General features: G+C 46.8%; 1 protein-coding gene across 1 annotated transcript in view; it reads left to right on the plus strand.

The window, feature by feature from the left end:
* The first annotated feature begins 972 nt into the window (after nucleotides 1–972).
* The window catches only part of ARHGAP36 (Rho GTPase activating protein 36), a 32004-nt gene continuing 15996 nt past the window's right edge, over nucleotides 973–16980 (plus strand). Inside the window, exon 1 of the mRNA XM_019716625.2 lies at nucleotides 973–1130. Within this exon, the coding sequence (XP_019572184.2) occupies nucleotides 1073–1130 (58 nt within the window). The 5' untranslated portion in view covers nucleotides 973–1072. The remainder of the gene's footprint in view (nucleotides 1131–16980) is intronic.

The following is a 16980-nucleotide window of genomic DNA, read 5'->3' on the forward strand; positions in this document are numbered from 1 at the left end:
TTTAAAAACACAATGCCATAAAAGAAGTGTAATGAAATCCAACACAGTACCACCCCCATTGAAATATCAAATATCAAATTCTTTCTAAAAATAAATGTTGGTTCCCCTTCTATGCCAGCCTTGAGCAAAAGCATAGGTGGTGGAGTCCAGTCCCTAAGTTAGCAGCAACTGGGGCCACCCCATATTCATACTTACTTATTTTCTTTCTGTTGGAGATCAACCCCCACAAAAGAAAGGATCCCAGGCAGGAAAGCATCTCCCTCTTTCCCTAGAAATCCACAGGGCTGGAACAGTAAAATTACTCTCACCTCTGAGGCTCCTTGGGGGGCAAAACTCTTTTCTCCTATTCACATTCTTCGTTCTCTAGAACAGATCAGTGACTTAAAATCAGATCTGGAGCAACCTAGGGCTGAGGTGATGCTTCCACTCAGAGAGGGGTTTCCCAAGGACTGAGGCAGTGCCTCTCCTTCTGATTCAGGGCTCCTGGGGCAGATGCCGCTTCCCGCCTGGATTGGGCCTCCTGAGGGCTGAGATGATGTCTCTGTTAAAACATTGGGTTTCTTAGGTCTGGGAGACAGTCTCACCGTCAGATCTGAGGCTCCCTGGGACAGGTGCACCATCTCGCCCTCATATTCTAGCTTCTGGGGACAGGCCCGCTTTTATGCACCTGATTACAGGCTCCAGGGGGCAGGGACCTCCCCTCCCTCTCAGATTCGGGGCTCACCAGGGCTGAGATGGCGTCTCCACTCAGACTCTGGGCTCCCTGGGGCATGGGCAGGGTCCTGTCCTCAGCCAGAACTTCCCGGGACAGGAGCTGTGTAGTGGCCTCCCTCCGCGTGGGGGAAGGGGCTGTGGGACCAGCGGCCTCTCCTCCGGCGGGGGGGGGGGGGGCTCCCCTGAGGCCCTGCCCCCTTCGTGACATGCCCGAGGTGTCCGGTGACCAAGACACTCTTAGCTGGGTGCAGGGTGCGGCTCAGGGCGTGGTCACCGGGGGCTACTTAGGGCGGACAGTGCCAGGGACAGCGCGGAAGCTAGTTGCGAGGCTGCTTAGCGCCGGCACTCAGCGTGGGTCATGGCGTGGATTCTGGACTGCCTGTTTGCGTCGGCCTTTGAGCCCCGCCCCCGCCGTGGTGAGTGGGGCTCACCGAGTCGGGAGGGGGGGCTAGGGCGCTTGGCCGGGGGCGGCCGGCGGCTGCAGCCCCGGCAGGGTGCCCTGGAGCTTGGCTGGCCGCCCCCTTGCTTCCCTTCCCGCTGGCTTTTAGCTAATTGTTCCTGGCTCAAGGGACTGCCCCGTCGAGGCCCCGCATAAATCACCAGGTTTGCCGGGAATAGAGAGCAATCGCGCTAATGGCTCGGCAGGACGCGGGGCGAGCGCGGGGGCGGAGCCGCTGGCTCAGCCGTCCTCAGCGACAGCCAGAGCAGTGGGGCCAGACCCGCAGGAGCGACATCCGCAACTCAGGGGCCCTAAAGTTCCAAGGATGAACGCCCCTGGCAGGGTACCCAGGGCCCAGGTGCCCTGAAGATGGGGGGGGTTTCCTTTTGCCCTAAAGTTTGCCCCACTTGTCACAATCTCAACTACAGAATATCAGCGTGGGCCCCTTAGCGTCATGGAATTCAACCCTTTCATTTAAGAGATGGTGACATTGAAGCCCAGAGATGGGAAAGGCCTGCCCAAGGTCATACAAGGAGTTGGCAGCAAATCTGGTTTTACTGAGGCTCTGCCAACTGCCCACTGCCCCAAACTGCCCAATGGCAGAGGCCTGGGGTCTTTAGTCTGGGTCTTTCCTTGAGTGCTTGGCTCTCCTCTCCCTGTGGAGTTGAGGATATAGGTATGCAAAGACCAAGCACCAGTATAAATATCTGGGTGGCATCTCACCCTTTTCCTGTAACTGCTTCTATAAAGTGTATTTTAGAAACTGATTATTTTTTCCTCCTTAAAGTTTCAGGAGACTGATCTTTTCTTTTTGGGATTTCCCAGGACCCTCACCCACACTGTCCTTCACTCCCCCTTGGTAGGCTCCACCCACTCCAGGCTGCCACCTGCCCCCACTACCACCTGTTTTTCCATAGTCTCCACCTCCAAAATCTATATTGGTGAGAGTGCGTCATTGGTCACCAGCCGTAGACCAAACCTGGGGTTGTCTCCTCTTTCCTCTGCCCCCTCACAGGCAGAGAGAGGAGGGGCTTCAGCAACTTAATGCAGCAGAAACCTACTTTTAGTTCTTGCCAGCCCCAGCACCCTACTGAGAACCATCCCAGGAGTCTGACCTACTGCTAAGGGACTGCAGCATGCTTAGCAAGTTCAACCATAGTCTCTGAAAGGTCACAAGGTCTCTGAGAAGGAAAGAGATGCACATGCAAACACAGTTCAATTTTTTGTGTGTATTTTTTCGTTTACGTGATCCTGGTGAGTCAAACAAAATAATAATAAGGGAGCTTTATAAGGTGCCTTTTAAGACTTTACAGCTCAAATATCCAAGCCTGGAAAAAGAGGTCCACCCCTGCCTGGTCTACTAGATTGTCATGTAATTCCGATGAGATCAAGGATATGAAGACTCCTTTATGAATAACCCCACTGGAGGGGGTCAGTATCACACCAGGAAGCCCATCCCCATCTAATGACAGCCATGTCTATTAGAATAGAAGGCTTTTCCTTAAACTGAACCCAAATCTATGTCTTGGACCTGGAGCTGACCTTTGTGATTTTCCCAAGGGAACAGTGTCAGACCTCCCCATTTTTCCACCCCACTCACCCCTGTTCTTATCCAGGCCAAATCTGTTCCTTCACCTAGTTCTTTCATCTATTTCACATGTGACATGGCTGCAAGGCGCCTACCCACATCTAGCTGCTCTTCTTTGAACATGATCCAAGTTGAAAATACCCAATGACCTTGCCAAAAGAGGATTTCCAGCTGTACCCCTTTAATTAATAGTTCTGGATTGCTGAATTTCCCTCTTTTGGAAGCCTGTGTCACACTCATGGTACACAGCTCCATAGCCTTAAATGCACACATACATACACATTCCCACCCCCACACATGCCCACATACAAAGTCACAGACACACACACAGCACATGTATCACATACTTTCCACACACAACAAACTATACCCATGGCACACATATAAACACCACACACAAACCAAAATATACCCATATCACACATATACACACCACACACATATATATGCCACACAGTTCACACAAATAGTTCATTTATATTGGAAATACTTTCAAATGAAGCTACTCTTTTTAAAAAGGTAAACCTGAATTCTTTTCACAATCTTCATTGTGTATTTAGTTGGATTTTGAACCCAAGCACAAGATCTTATATTTGCTGCTGCATTTGCAATCTGGTGAGACCTGTGCCCCAACATATGCCAGTGGCACACCACTGCCTACACCAACTCCAACTCCATTACTCATACAATATTAGGTAATATGTGTGAAGTGCTTCCCAGGTGTTGCACCTTACGCTCGGTCCCTTACATGTATGATCTCATTTACGTCACACAACATGGCTTTCAGATAAGTACAGCTTTTTTGGTAAGAACCCATTCATTGCACTCTCCCTGAGAAATGTTGTGCATCATGAAAGGGTACTTTTGTGGATAACTATTTATATTCTGTAGGACTATAATTGTCCTTGGTGCCTCCCTTCAAATGCCTTCCAGAAATCCTCAGGAGTCAGAGGTGGGGGAGAAGTAGCTGGTCGCTGATTGGGAAGAGTGGGCAAGGTATTCTAAATGTTCTATCACCCACCCATTCTCCCCTTCCCCAGGAGATAGTTGGTATGTAAGAGCAATCTTTTGAGGGTGGCAATGGGTGACCATATAAAGATATTTGGGAGAGGCATCATTGAGCTCTGGGAAGAATGGGGGCCCAGAATAGTTTTCTTTCCCAGGGAAAGGGACAGCACAATTGACCCATTTTAAATTCTCTCTCCAGTTCACTCTTGGCATTGGATTTACCTCAGACAATTGGACTTCTGTAAAGCAGCCAAAATTCTAAAGTTGAAGGGACTCTGGGGTCCACTTTACATACAAATTTGATCTTTCCTTGGAGATGGGACCTAATCGATTTGCTGAAGCCAGGTCTGGTTGAACTGCAACAGGATCATTTTCCAGAGCTGGAGCCAATTTGCCAAAGAGACACCCCACTCCCTGAGTCACGGTATCAGATGAGCACCCCCATTCACCAATGGCAGGACTTCCCAAAGTTCCATTGTAAATCACTGGATGCACCTCAAAAGATGTTTTGCCACAGGGAAAAAATGTGACAATCTAGAGCTTAGGTTTCTACGTTATCCCACACTTTATCCACCATGAGGATAAAATGCAGAATCTGTGTGATGAAAACTGGCAGAAAATAATACTCTTGCAAATGTACCTCAGGCTCCAGCAGTAGAGCTGACATTCATCACACTTAAATATCAAATGACAGAAAGCATATCGGGCACTGATAGAGCAGGGCACCAGGTCCTGGAGTGTGATTGTGGCAATGGTGAAAATAACATCATTCCTTTTTTCACACTTATCTAGTAAAGCAACCTAAATGTCCAATAATAGTGGAATGATTAAATAAACTATATGACATATCCACTCGTTAGACTAGTCTACAACTATAAAAATGATGTTTATGAAGAATAGGTAGCAACATGGAGAACAGTATGATTATAATTGTGCCAAATATGCATTTTTGAACTATTGGGAAAAAAATTCAGCAACAAAGTAAATAAAGTAAGAGATTCTATTAAGTTGATGGAATAATAGTAATTTTTTCTGTTTCCTAAAATCTCTATCAGGTTTGTGCTTGAATCACTCTCATAATTAGAACAGGTTTTTAAAAGGTTAATGGAAGCCCTAGGTTATGGAAACAATCCATGCAATGATCTAGAATCCTGCTGCACATAGTTTAATATGAGGGATTTTATTCCTTCAATTTTTTGTTTAAATGCAAAGATTAGATTAGGTAAGCCAAATGTGATCTTCCCAATGATCATGAAGTGTCCCCTAACACTGGGAGGGAAGTGGAAGAACTGGTTTGAATCCCAGGCCTGCTTTTTATAGTGTTGCTGTGAGCAAATTACTCAACCTCTCTTAAAATTATTTAATAATGCCAACATTTCCAGGTTATAAATATTATTATTATTATTATTAAATGCCTTCTATGACTCAGGTATCAAAAGATGCATTTTATTCCTTCTCCAAATATTTACTATGTACCAACCACTTTACATAAACAATCTCATTTAACTTTCATAACAACTCTCTGGTATTATTATCCTTATTTTAAAGACAAAAGTTCAGAGAGGTTCAGCAACTTGCTCACTCTCGCACAATGACTGGGGGAGGATTACAACTTCTTTTGGTCTCATTTCAAAGCTTGAATGAAATTAAAAGGGATCACATTTGCAAAGCTCCTAGCACTATGCTGATATGCAGCAGACATTTATGAGGTGATCAATATGATGTTGATGATGTTCCCTTGCCAAGAGTCCAAATTCTGGTCTTTGATCTATTACTTATAGATTCCTTTCTATGAAAAGGTTCACATTTTAACAGGAAATTTCCATGCAAATACCACTTGTGTCATCATTGCTGGTGCTCTGAGTCACTAAGACACAATTTCTGTTTCCTTCTGGCAGTATAATTTATTCTCACATGTAGCAGTAGAAGTTGGTAGATGGCATGTTTGATGAACCTTGGCAGCTACTGTCACATCTCAGATACACCTCTTGAGAAACCACACAGCTTCCTCGGGATGGGCACCCAATACCCAACAACCAGTAGGCCCCTGCACTCAGGGAAGCTTATTAAATGGTGAGGGCCTATCCTGAATCCAACTATTATTCTCTGTATGGTATGGCTGACCCTTAATTGTTACTCCTCCCACATCCCTCCTCAAAGTGGAGGCTCCAGCACTTCCTCAGAAGCAGACACAGGAAGAAGCAGGAGAAGTTTTCTAAATCCCTAAATCCTCAGAGAGGCTCACTAATGGATTCATTTGCATGGTGGAGGCTAGGGTTAGTGAGTGGTAGTATGAAGGATTAATAAGAAAGGTGAAGGAGAAGGAGGAGTTGAAGGCATAGAACACCTGAAGCCCAACCTCTCAGAGCTTTTTATGCCATGAATCTCAATACTTCTCTACTCTGTAGCCTCTTTGTCCCTCCCTGGGATTATATCCACCCCCTAAACTCAGTTTCTTAAACTTCCCCCACCACTCCTTTCTTCAATGCAGCTTTCGCTTGTAATAACTTGTTTTTGTCTCTAGAGGGAAGCAACAGTATCAGAAAGGAAAGGGCACAGATTGGGGTCTTCTCTCACTTTACTATTTTTTGCAAGGGTTAGATTTTATCTTGCATTAACTGCAAACAGATGAATAACAACCAATTGGAGCTGTATTTTAGGTGCTGCAAAGTATATCAGAGAAGCTTCACATGTTTCTCCTCAGTGTCCCATCTATCCCCCAATTTTGATGGCTGCTAGAAAAACTGTGGCCTTGGGAACATTTCTTAATTTCTAGGGTAGACGTGAGAAAAACAAAACAAGAATGGTAGGTCAGTTTAGCCAGGAAATATTCATGCTGTTATTGTCTTGAACACAACAGTAAGTATTTAGGAGATAAGGTTGGGGCTGGGTCTGCAGTTAGGGGTTGGGGAGCTCAGTCCATAGTTGGGGTGGGGGATTTCTAGATGCTGAGCAGGTAGTTTGAAACTTTGCTGTGTGGAGTAATACACCTGAAACCTTGCTCTCATTAACACTGCCAGGAGAAACTGCAGAGTGAGAATTGGACTTAGGGTGTCCAATTCTTCCGGGGTTGCATTAGGCTGATCAAAACATCATCCTCCAAGAAGAGGGACTATTTCAAGAGTGTCAGACAAACCAGTAATGAGGCAAATAGGCAGTTCAGCCAGTCAGCTTCAGTCCCTAAACACCCCGGTTGAGACAGTCTGGGCTATATGAGAAAGGGGAGGGGGTAAGCAACGGAGGGAATTAGCTAATCTTTTCTTGAACATTGGCTATACATATTAGGCAATTGGCTGCTGCTTTCCAAATTTTACCTCCTTCAGTCATGTGGGTATTTCTAAGGCAGGTGTTGACATCTCCAATTTACAGATGAGAAATCTGATGTTCAGAGAGATGAAATAACCTTGCCAAGATCACACAGCAAGTAAGATGGAGCTGGGCTAAAAACTCAAAGCTGTCTCCCTCCAAAGCTTCTCTGCCCCCACTGAAAAAGATGAAGGTCCTGATCTTGAAAGGGTTTTACTCTGATGGGGGAAACCAAGGTCTCTCTCCTCAATAAAATTCACATTTTGATGCCCTGCTTCTATAGGTTCTTGTTTTGTTAGGGTGAAAACAAGCAAATCTCTGTTTACATTTGGCAGTGATGGGGGTTATCAAAGCATTTTTCCACCTTTAGAGTTTCCCATACAATAGCCATGTTATGAACTTTAAAAAGAGGCTTAAAGTGGGGGGTTTTAAGCTTCAAGGAAAGGTGTGTGTGTGTGTGTGTGTGTGTGTGTGTGTGTGTGTGTGTGTGTCTATCCCATGGTGGTGACAGTGTTGACAGGGGTCCTGGAAACCCTTTGTATCCCACCATTTATATGGGTTGGGGTGGAGGGGTGTTGACGATAGCTTCCATTACACTAATTTAGAGCCTCTGATCCAGGACTGCATCTTTGGAGTCGTAGCCATGGAGCTTTTGGCTTCATAAAAGTTGAGGTTTGCCCTCCATTTCACAGGTAGGAACACTGAGCTGGAGTGAACCAGATACTCTTCAGGAATCCAGGTGGGGCTTGCACAACAGCATTTAAACAGGTGGTTCAGTAGATGGGTGTGTAGGGGATGGGAAGGAAGGGAGAGAATCTTCAAACAGGGAGAGGTCTCACTGAGGGAGTGTGAGGAAGTGGAAGTGAAGCTGGTATCTTCAGAGGAGAGTGAGGAGGTGTCAGACTGGCTCCCGCAGCAGCAGGGTAGCCAAGTACCTGAGACTTGTAGGGACTTAACCAAGGGGCTTCAGCTATTCCGCCCTTGCATAACTTTGGCCTCTCTAGATTTTTTTTTTTTTTCAAAAGGAGACTTACTGGCTACATAAGAGTTTAGACAATGCTTTTAATGCCCACCCAGGATGAGGTGCTGACCCAGGCCCAGCTTGAGGGGCAGGCTTTATGGATGTTCCAGCTGCTTCTCATCTGCACACCAGGCTCATTTGTGCCAGTTGAAAGGGCACAATAATAACAGTAGCAATTTAAATCTTGCTTCTCACTCCCCCTTACCCCAGAAAGTTTCAAAGTGACTCACCACCATTGAATTGTCCTTCTCTATCCACCTGCTGACCTCTTGGAAGCTGGTTCCCTGGGGGCTGAGCTGGAAGCCAGTGCTTCCAGCCGCCCTTTAGTTGTGACTGAGCCAATCCCCCCCTCCCCAATAAATGTGGTCTCCAAAATGCAATGTGTTGTTTTAATTTGGATTTCTCAGATGAGGCTGCTTAGAAGGCATTATAGCAGCACGAGCCCCATTAGGCAGGCATAGTGTTCCCCCAATTATGAATAATACAAAATTGGGCCCATTCAGGAATGTTTTCTGAGTGATCTCTGCTTGCTTTTCTGTGTGCAGTTTTATTTGGAAATGACTGATCTGCTTGAAATTTACTGGATACCAATTTCTGGTGGTAATGCTATTAAAAAAAGGGTCTGAGGGAGTTGTGAAATCATTCCCTTACTCCATCCTGACCCCTTACTCCATTCCCCTCCATACCCATTTTTCCTGACCCTATGGCTAGAAAAATGCTCATTCTCTGCTCTTTCTTTCAGCACCAGCCTCAGGAGAGCTCCTAGAACTGGAGCTGGTGAGGTGCTTATGAGCCTAGTGTAATTACAGATTTTGAGGTGTCAACAAAGCACGTAATTAGGTGGAGAAGGTATCAGCTGTCTGAGAGACAAAGAAAGTAATTATGCTGAGCACTCTTCGTGCTATCAGAAAACTTAAAAGAAAGATTTATTGGGAAATGATACTGTTTGATAGAGACTTCAATGACTAGCATGAATCAGAGGACCTTTGGTGAGGCTGCCTGGTATAGAAGAAAGATTTAGAGAGCATGGCAGACCTGGGTTCAAATGCCAACTCTGCCTCCTACTGGCTGTGTGACCTTGGGGAAGTCACTTAACTACTCTGAGCTTGATGTGTGATGTGTAAAACACAGATAATCATAGCTCCATTTATCTCATAGAGTCATTATGAGGACTCAAGGTGATAATGCATGTAAGAATACTTAGCACAGTGCCTGATACACAATAAGTGCTTAATAAATTCTAACATTATTATTAAGTTCGTTATTATTATTATTATTGCTATATACCAGGCATTCTCTACAGGAACTGATTTTAAAAGGAGAGACAAATAATTGCAATTACGTATGATCATGTCATAAGAAGTATGAACAGTGTAACTATGGTGGGTCAAAGGAGGGAGCCCTCAATCGAGAGGGAGGAGTACAGAAAAGCAGAGGAAGTTTTGTGACTCTTGAGTTAGGTGTTAAAAAGTAAGGAGTCTGTCAAGAAACCCAGGGAGAGAGGGATTCCAGGCAACAGGATTTGCCCACACAAAGCCAAGGAGGTGTGAAACAGTCAGGCCCTGCGCAAATACTTGGGCTCTGCTGGGCACAAACTGGGGTCTACTGGGGGTGGGGGTTGGGTTGGGATGGGGAAATGACCAAGAATCTTTCCAGTTTACTCCCACCAGCCCCTACACTGCGCCCTAGGCGCCCTACCTGACCAATCACGTGCGGCGCCCTCCTCTTCTTTCCTTTGAGCAGCCATGTAAGCTCACACACCTTGCCCCAGCAGGTCTTCGCGCACAGCGGTGGGTGGGCTGACTAAGACCGGGCATATCAAGCCAGCCATCGACCTTGCCCTGGTAGCGGCCCCTACTTCTTCCTCGTCCCAGTCCTGGAGCAACGCCCCCCATCCCACACACTCCAATTAAAAAAAAACAAGCACAGGGTCACCTGGGTTCTCTAGACTACCCCGTGCTCTCACACACACCCGTGCACTTACACTGCAACCCCCCCTCCAAGACACACATGGTTTCCAGACCTCCAACTGAGCATATACACTAGCCACATGCATTCCCACCAAGCACATGAACACATCACACCCAAAGACACACACACACACACACACACACACACACCTTTGAACAGACACACACCTTAAGTAGTCTAACATATAAAAACACCTTGCTCATGAACACACACACTACACACCACAGCAAACACCACCCATAAACCCACACTGACACAGCGCATCTAAGGGTAAACACATCAAACACACACACACTGCACACATATACACATTCACCACAGCACGACCACCAACCCCGGCAGAAACATATATTGAACACACCCACATCCAGACTGCACCCATATAGTCACACTATTATCTGAAAGAAACACAACCTACAAGCGTGTACAAACACCGCACAAGCACATGCTCCAAGTGCAAAGGTAAACCAAATACACTCCACACCATGCCCTTGAACTAAAACACGCACCACGCACATCCACACACACATTCAGCCACACACCGAATGCACACACGGACGTGCCGCACTCGCGCGCGCACACACACACGTGCGAACATGCATACATACATATACACACAGCCTGCCCCCTCCTTCCCTTCGGGCGGAAGACGAGGGGGCGAGGAGGGGAGGATGGGAAGGAAGGAAGGAGGATGGGCGGGCGAGGCGGTGCAGGCACAAACGGTCTTTTCCCTTTGACCCCATCGACACGCCTGTTCCCCATTTCCAAGCAAAGGGAGTGAGTAAACTGGGTTTAGGCGGGGTCCAGTCAGAACCCAGGAAAAGTGGAAGGTCCAAGGAATCCATTGGCGGGTGGCCGGCGCCGGGCGGGTGAGCTTGCGGGGACCCTGATTCAGCGTATAGTAGACCCCGCCGGAGGCTCCTCCTTCCGGCACCCTCCCCAGACCCCTTCGCTGCCTTGACCTCTGCCCCGCCCCCTGGGACGGGGAAAGCTTCTTCTTCCCCTACCTGAAAGAGTGGACAACCGTTGGGGGTTTCAACAAGAAGTTTAGATCCACAATCTTTTTGTGAAACCTGTTCTAATCTAGCTTGAAGGCTTGTCTTAATGGAGAGCTCACCATTTTGCAAAGCAACTAATTTTCTACATAAATGGCAATGACTGTGAGAAATCTGTCACACCGCGCTGGACACATAGTAGGGCGTTATAAATGTTCCTCCCTCCCGCTGATGTCACCAAATTTGTCAGGTCTATCTGTAGTCCAGCACCAGCCTGAAACAGCTCTTGGGCAATCAGCGAGCATTTTTCCTTAGTACACAAGACCGCCTGAAAACAGAGGCCTTGACCAGGGAGCCACAGGCGGCAGGGGGCGGTAGAGTCGCTAAAGGTGCTTTGCCCTTCTGGCGCAGCCCCTTCGGGAAACTCTGAGCTCCCCTCCCACTGTAGAGGGCTACAAGGGTCACTCCAGAATTCTCCGCATCCAGATCACTATCTGGCTCCTGTCCTCTGCTTGCCTCCTTTCTGTTGAGATGGATAGCGGGTGAAGAAGAGGTGGAGGAAGAGAAATCCCATCTGCTGCGGCGCCTTGCCATGTAAAGTGCATAGACTTCATAGTCATTATAAGTTCGAATCCCAGCTCTGCCACTTCATAGCTGACTACCTTAGCAAATCACTGGCTTAACTGGCGGGGTGGTTGTGAAGTTTAAAGGAGGAAACATGTAAAACGCTTATGTAATGCGCTTATCTCAGTTAAGATCCCAGAGATTTCTATTCTCTCCTCCTCTCCCTCACCCTCATCAAAGGTAAAGATTTGGGAGTTTGTGGAGTCCTTGGAGCTGCAGTGAAGCCATTCTACCCATCACCTCCACTCCTCCACTTCCTAATTTAGTCCCACTGCATTCTTCTCCCGTTTTCCAAGTTATTTCTGTTAATTTTTTTAAAAAATATATATTTATAGTAAATACTCAATGGGTGTCAGGGACATTTCCTTCTACCTTATGCCTCCCCAGTGCCTAGCATAGTGCCAGACACAGCACAGGCTGTGTACAGGTGGCAAAGCAAAGCCCTGGGTGAAATCTCTTGGAAACACTGAGACTGAGGGCACATAAAGACTTATCACAAGGAATCTACAAGGAGGACTCCAACAGCGGCACCCCAAGTACTTTGGGGATGGAGGGCAGTAGCTTTTGGATAGGGGGGCTATTCTATTACTTCCCAAAGCCCTGAAACTCTAATCCTGCCTTGAAGAGTGTTGTCTCACTGTGACTGAGGTTTCTGCAGTCAATTAAGAAGAAAGCCTCTTTCCTGGAGGGCAGTGGCCCTGGCCAGCTAAAAGGTGACTTACTATCTCAGAGTTAGGCAGTAGAGGTGGCACTAAAGTGGCAATGAATCAACCCATGATGGCATGGAGAGATTACCTGAGTGATGATGAGAAAGGGGATGAGGCAGAAGCCTGAGCCCTTGAGGCTGGCACTAAGTGATAGAGTCTATATACATATACATAGAGTCAGCTCCCAACCCACCTTCCCATTCTCACCCCCACCAAGTCCTGAAGGATATCCCTGGCAGCCTTCTTAGCAGAGGAAGTGGAGTGGAAAGCACCTTTCCTGAGGGTATGTTTGGGAGACCTGGGTTCCAATCCTGACTCTGCTACTTACTGTGTGACCTTAGGCAAGCCCTTGTCTTTCCTGTGCCCAACTCCAGAAGGAAATTAAGGGGGCAAGGGGCTCTGTGCACAGTCTTGTGCTAAGTTTTTTACCAGTGCTATTTCACACACTTTTCCCCACAGCGTTTGGTGTGAACATTTATTCCTCTACTTTGCAGTTCAGAAAACTTGAGGCTGAGTGATATTCCGCCATCCTCCTTCTTTCTAATATATTATGCAAGCTTTATGTATTTATGTTATCAAGACTATCATTGTAAACCAAACCAACAATCTGTCAATCCTCTGCCTACTGGCTCCCTATGCACTTGGGTTCAAATCATGTCTCCCAGCTGTCCCCAAAGCCAACCTGTGTTGCTCTTCTGGCAAGACAGTTGGCTACCTGGGTGGGTTTCTCTTTTCATCTTCCATGATGCCCAAACACCTTTGAGTCAAATCTTTCCCACTTATATTATTCTTATATCTCACATTAGAAAGCAAGCATCACCAGATAGATGTACCCCAATATCAATGTTTTATCACAAGAGTGGGGGAATTGGCTGCAGGATGCTGCAGCGAGGAATGGGAGCAGAGCCGCCAGGGCCAGAGGAGGGGTTGCAGAAAAAAAACACACACACAAAAAAAAAAAAAAAAACAGGAGAGAGGGAGAGAGAGAGAGAGAGAGAGAGAGCGAGCGAGCGAGAGAGAGAGAGAGAGAGAGAGAGAGAGAGAGAGAGAGAGAGACAGTATGCCAGAGACAAATTGGACTGGACTCAAACTGCTGCTCCCTCCCTTTCTCCCCCTCTCATGATCTGGTGCTCTAGAATGTATAAAGGGGCAGCACCCAGCCCATTTTCGGCAAGAAGAGAGGGAGAGATCCTCTCTAAATACAAGGGAATACTTCCCTGATCCTGTGTTGGGTAAGATTTATTTAATTACTGCGGAGGGAGGAAAGGGGGGGCTAGGAAGGAAGAGGAGGGGAAGAGGGCATCTTCGCGGTAGTGATGTTGGTGAGGTGGTACTGAAAGAGCGCCACCAGTGCTTCAGCCAGAGCCAGAAGCTCTCTCCTTTTTCTAGGGGATGTGAATTACCACTGGGTTTCTAGATATCACTTCCTGTCCAGGTCTTTAAGAGCCACATCTCTGAGCCTTTGGGGAATAAGTCCATGTCTTCCTGGGCTACCCCAGTACCTATGCATGCCTGGAGTCAGCAGCTGCCCTATATCTTTTCCTTTCCCCTTTCTTCCTTCTCTTCTTTTTCTTAAAATTTTATTTTATTAAATTTATTGGGGTGACAATTGTTAGTAAAATTACATAGATTTCAGGTGTACAATTCTGTATTACATCATCTATAAATCCCATTGTGTGTTCATCACCCAGAGTCAGTTCTCCTTCCATCACCATATATTTGATCCCCCTTACTGTCATCTCCCACCCCCCACCCCCACCCCCCTTACCCTCTGGCAACCACCAAACCATTGTCTGTGTCTATGAGTTTCTGTTTCTCATTTGTTTATCTTGTTCTTTTGTTGTTTTTGGTTTATATACCACATATCAGTGAAATAACATGGTTCTCTGCTTTTTCTGTCTGACTTATTTCGCTCATCATTACACTCTCAAGATCCATCCATGTTGTCACAAATGGTGCTATTTCATCTTTTCTTACAGCTGAATAATATTCCATTGTGTATATATACCACAACTTCATACACTGTTGGTGGGAATGCAGACTGGTGCAGCCGTTATGGAAGGCAGTGTGGAGGTTCCTCAAAAAATTACGAATAGAATTGCCATATGATCCAGCAATCCCTCTCCTGGGTATCTACCCAAAAAATCTGAAAACATTTAGAGATAAAGACACGTGTGCTCCAATGTTCATTGCAGCTTTGTTTACGGTGGCCAAGACATGGAAACAATCCTTCTCTTCTTTACCTAGGCTCTGCTTCCCTCTATTTCCCTCTTGCCGGGCTCATGCACAGTCTCTGACATTCTTCACTCTCCTTTCCTCTTTCTTTTCCATTCCTGTCCCTCTCTGTCAACAGCACTCTCCCTTTTTCCATTTACTTTGCCCAGGAGAGGAGAAAATTCAATTCAAGGGGGGTGTAATCGTGTATTTGAAATTCTCCCCACTTGAGATCTTGCATTTACAACCCTATATTGCTCTTGTTGTGTCAGATGAGAATATTTAGTGCTTATGAATAATAGATTTTTGCTTGGCTGAATAGTGATCTGTATATATGATTGTTGGGCTGCAGATTAAAAGGCATTTTTGGAAGAGGTGTTAGAAGGTAAAATGGTTCAAGCAGGTGTGGATGGCCTTCTGACCTCTCCAAGTGCCAACAAGATAGGAAAAAAAATGATGAAGACTAGTTGTTTTGTGTGTGTGTGTGTGTGTGTGTGTTTTGGGAGGAAGTACTGACACCATTGTCATCCAGATGTGTAGAGGACTTTGTGAAGTTAGCTTCATTTGCTCTTGCTGCTCATTGAACTTTGAACAAAATGATCTTTTTGTCTCTGAGTCTGGAAGAGCAGAGACCCTGGTCAAGATGGGAAACAAGGAGGAGGAAGAGTTAGAAAAGGAGGGGAGGTGGTTGTTCCTTGTACAGTCCTTGTGCGCAAAGGTCCAACAAGGGATGTTCCCTGTCCTCCAATGCCATACAAGTTAGGGCAGAAAAGCAACAATGAGGACTAGAAAAAAAGTGTGCTGAGCTGAGATCCAGGAGTTATGGACTTTCCTCTTTGCTCTGCCACTAATTAGCTCTGTGTCCTTCAGTAAGTTTCTTAGCCATCTGAACCTCCAAGTTTTCCTTTCCTTCACCTGTAATGTGAGATTGTTTGCTACTGCCAAGGAAGAGGAAAGAGTGCTGAGAAGAAGAGACCTTTGGGCTGAGTTTTGAAAAAGGAATCAGCTTTGGATGAAGGTATAGGAGATTGTTGGGGTACAATTAGAAACAGTGGGAGTAGCCAAGGGAATTTAGCAAACAGGTATGCGTAAGGCACCGAGCTGGCTGCTGCGTGTAAAATTTCTATGAATCAGCCCCTGCCCCTCTGCGAAAGGATTTACAGAGAGTGGGGGAACCTGAGCCGCAGAACTAAGCGCTAGCAGTACCTGCAACTCTTCCCAGGACAGGCCGTGGCCACGCTGCAGGACTGACCAGCTGGTCACGCATCCACTTGTTCCCGGGGTCAGACCAGGAGAGTCGCCAAGAGGTAGTGCAGGGGCACTCTAGGAACCTGAGTGCAGCCCGTTGTGGGGCTCGAGTGGGAGGTGAGGGCACTCTACGTGGAGAGCCCGACGTGAGGGAGGGAGAGAAAGCCTGAGAGTGCTGAACAAGTTGCCCGGCTTTTTGCGCACGCAAAAGATTTAATTCTTCGAATTCTCGACAAGGGTAGGTGCGAAGAGTGGTCTTTGCGTGCAGAGGGGGCTTTGTTTAACTTTGCAGGTTCTGCGCTCTCTCAAGCATCCCAAGTTCTGCAGCACAGGGGCAGCCAGGGGCCCAGGACCACCCTTTCAGGCAGGAAGGCGCAAGGTCTGCGGCTGGCCAGCCGGTCAGTTCCCACCCCTCTCCTCCTCCCCTCTTTTCTCCTCTCCCCCCTCTCCTCCTCCCCCTTCGTCATTCCCTCTGCTGTTGCCTTGCTCAGGGTCCAGGGCTGGCAGCCTGGCAGGGCTGAGGCTCCAGTAGGAAGGGAAAGGAAGACCCACTTAGGATCCCCTCCATATCCCTACTCCCCCCCCACACACACACACACACTCTGGCGCCTTTAGGTCTGCAGAGGGCCCAAGGCGCTTTCTCTTTCCAGCTGTGGCAGTGGCAGCGTGGCCCTGTGTCCTAGAGCTGGCTTAGTCCTGTAGAAGAATCAAGGACTGCAGATATGACGACTGTGTTTCTACCATGTTCTTAAATAAACAGGATAATAATAATTTGCCCTGGCTGTGTTTAGGGCTTGGAGACGCTCACCAACTTGTCAAAGGCCACTCAGCTGCTTAGTAACTAGGCAGGCCTCCTGACTCCCAGTCTAGGACTTTTTTCATTGCATCATAGCCAAGACAGTAGTCTAATTTTGAAGAGGGTTAGATAGGTAGTTAGACAAGTATTAATATATACATTTTTAAACGTGGCCATTTTAATGTAGTTTTAAAATAGTATTCTTATTATGAAAACTATCTGGATAAACATCTCCAACAGCCCTAATTCCCTATGACAGTCACTCAGACAGGATTTTGGAAAAGAAAACTGACAGAAAATGGGATGCTTGTTTGGGGAAGACACAATCAAAGAGGAAGAGAAGCAAGTG

The sequence above is a fragment of the Rhinolophus sinicus genome, chromosome X, assembly GCF_036562045.2.
Source record: "Rhinolophus sinicus isolate RSC01 chromosome X, ASM3656204v1, whole genome shotgun sequence".
In the NCBI taxonomy this organism is placed as follows: Eukaryota; Metazoa; Chordata; class Mammalia; order Chiroptera; family Rhinolophidae; genus Rhinolophus; species Rhinolophus sinicus.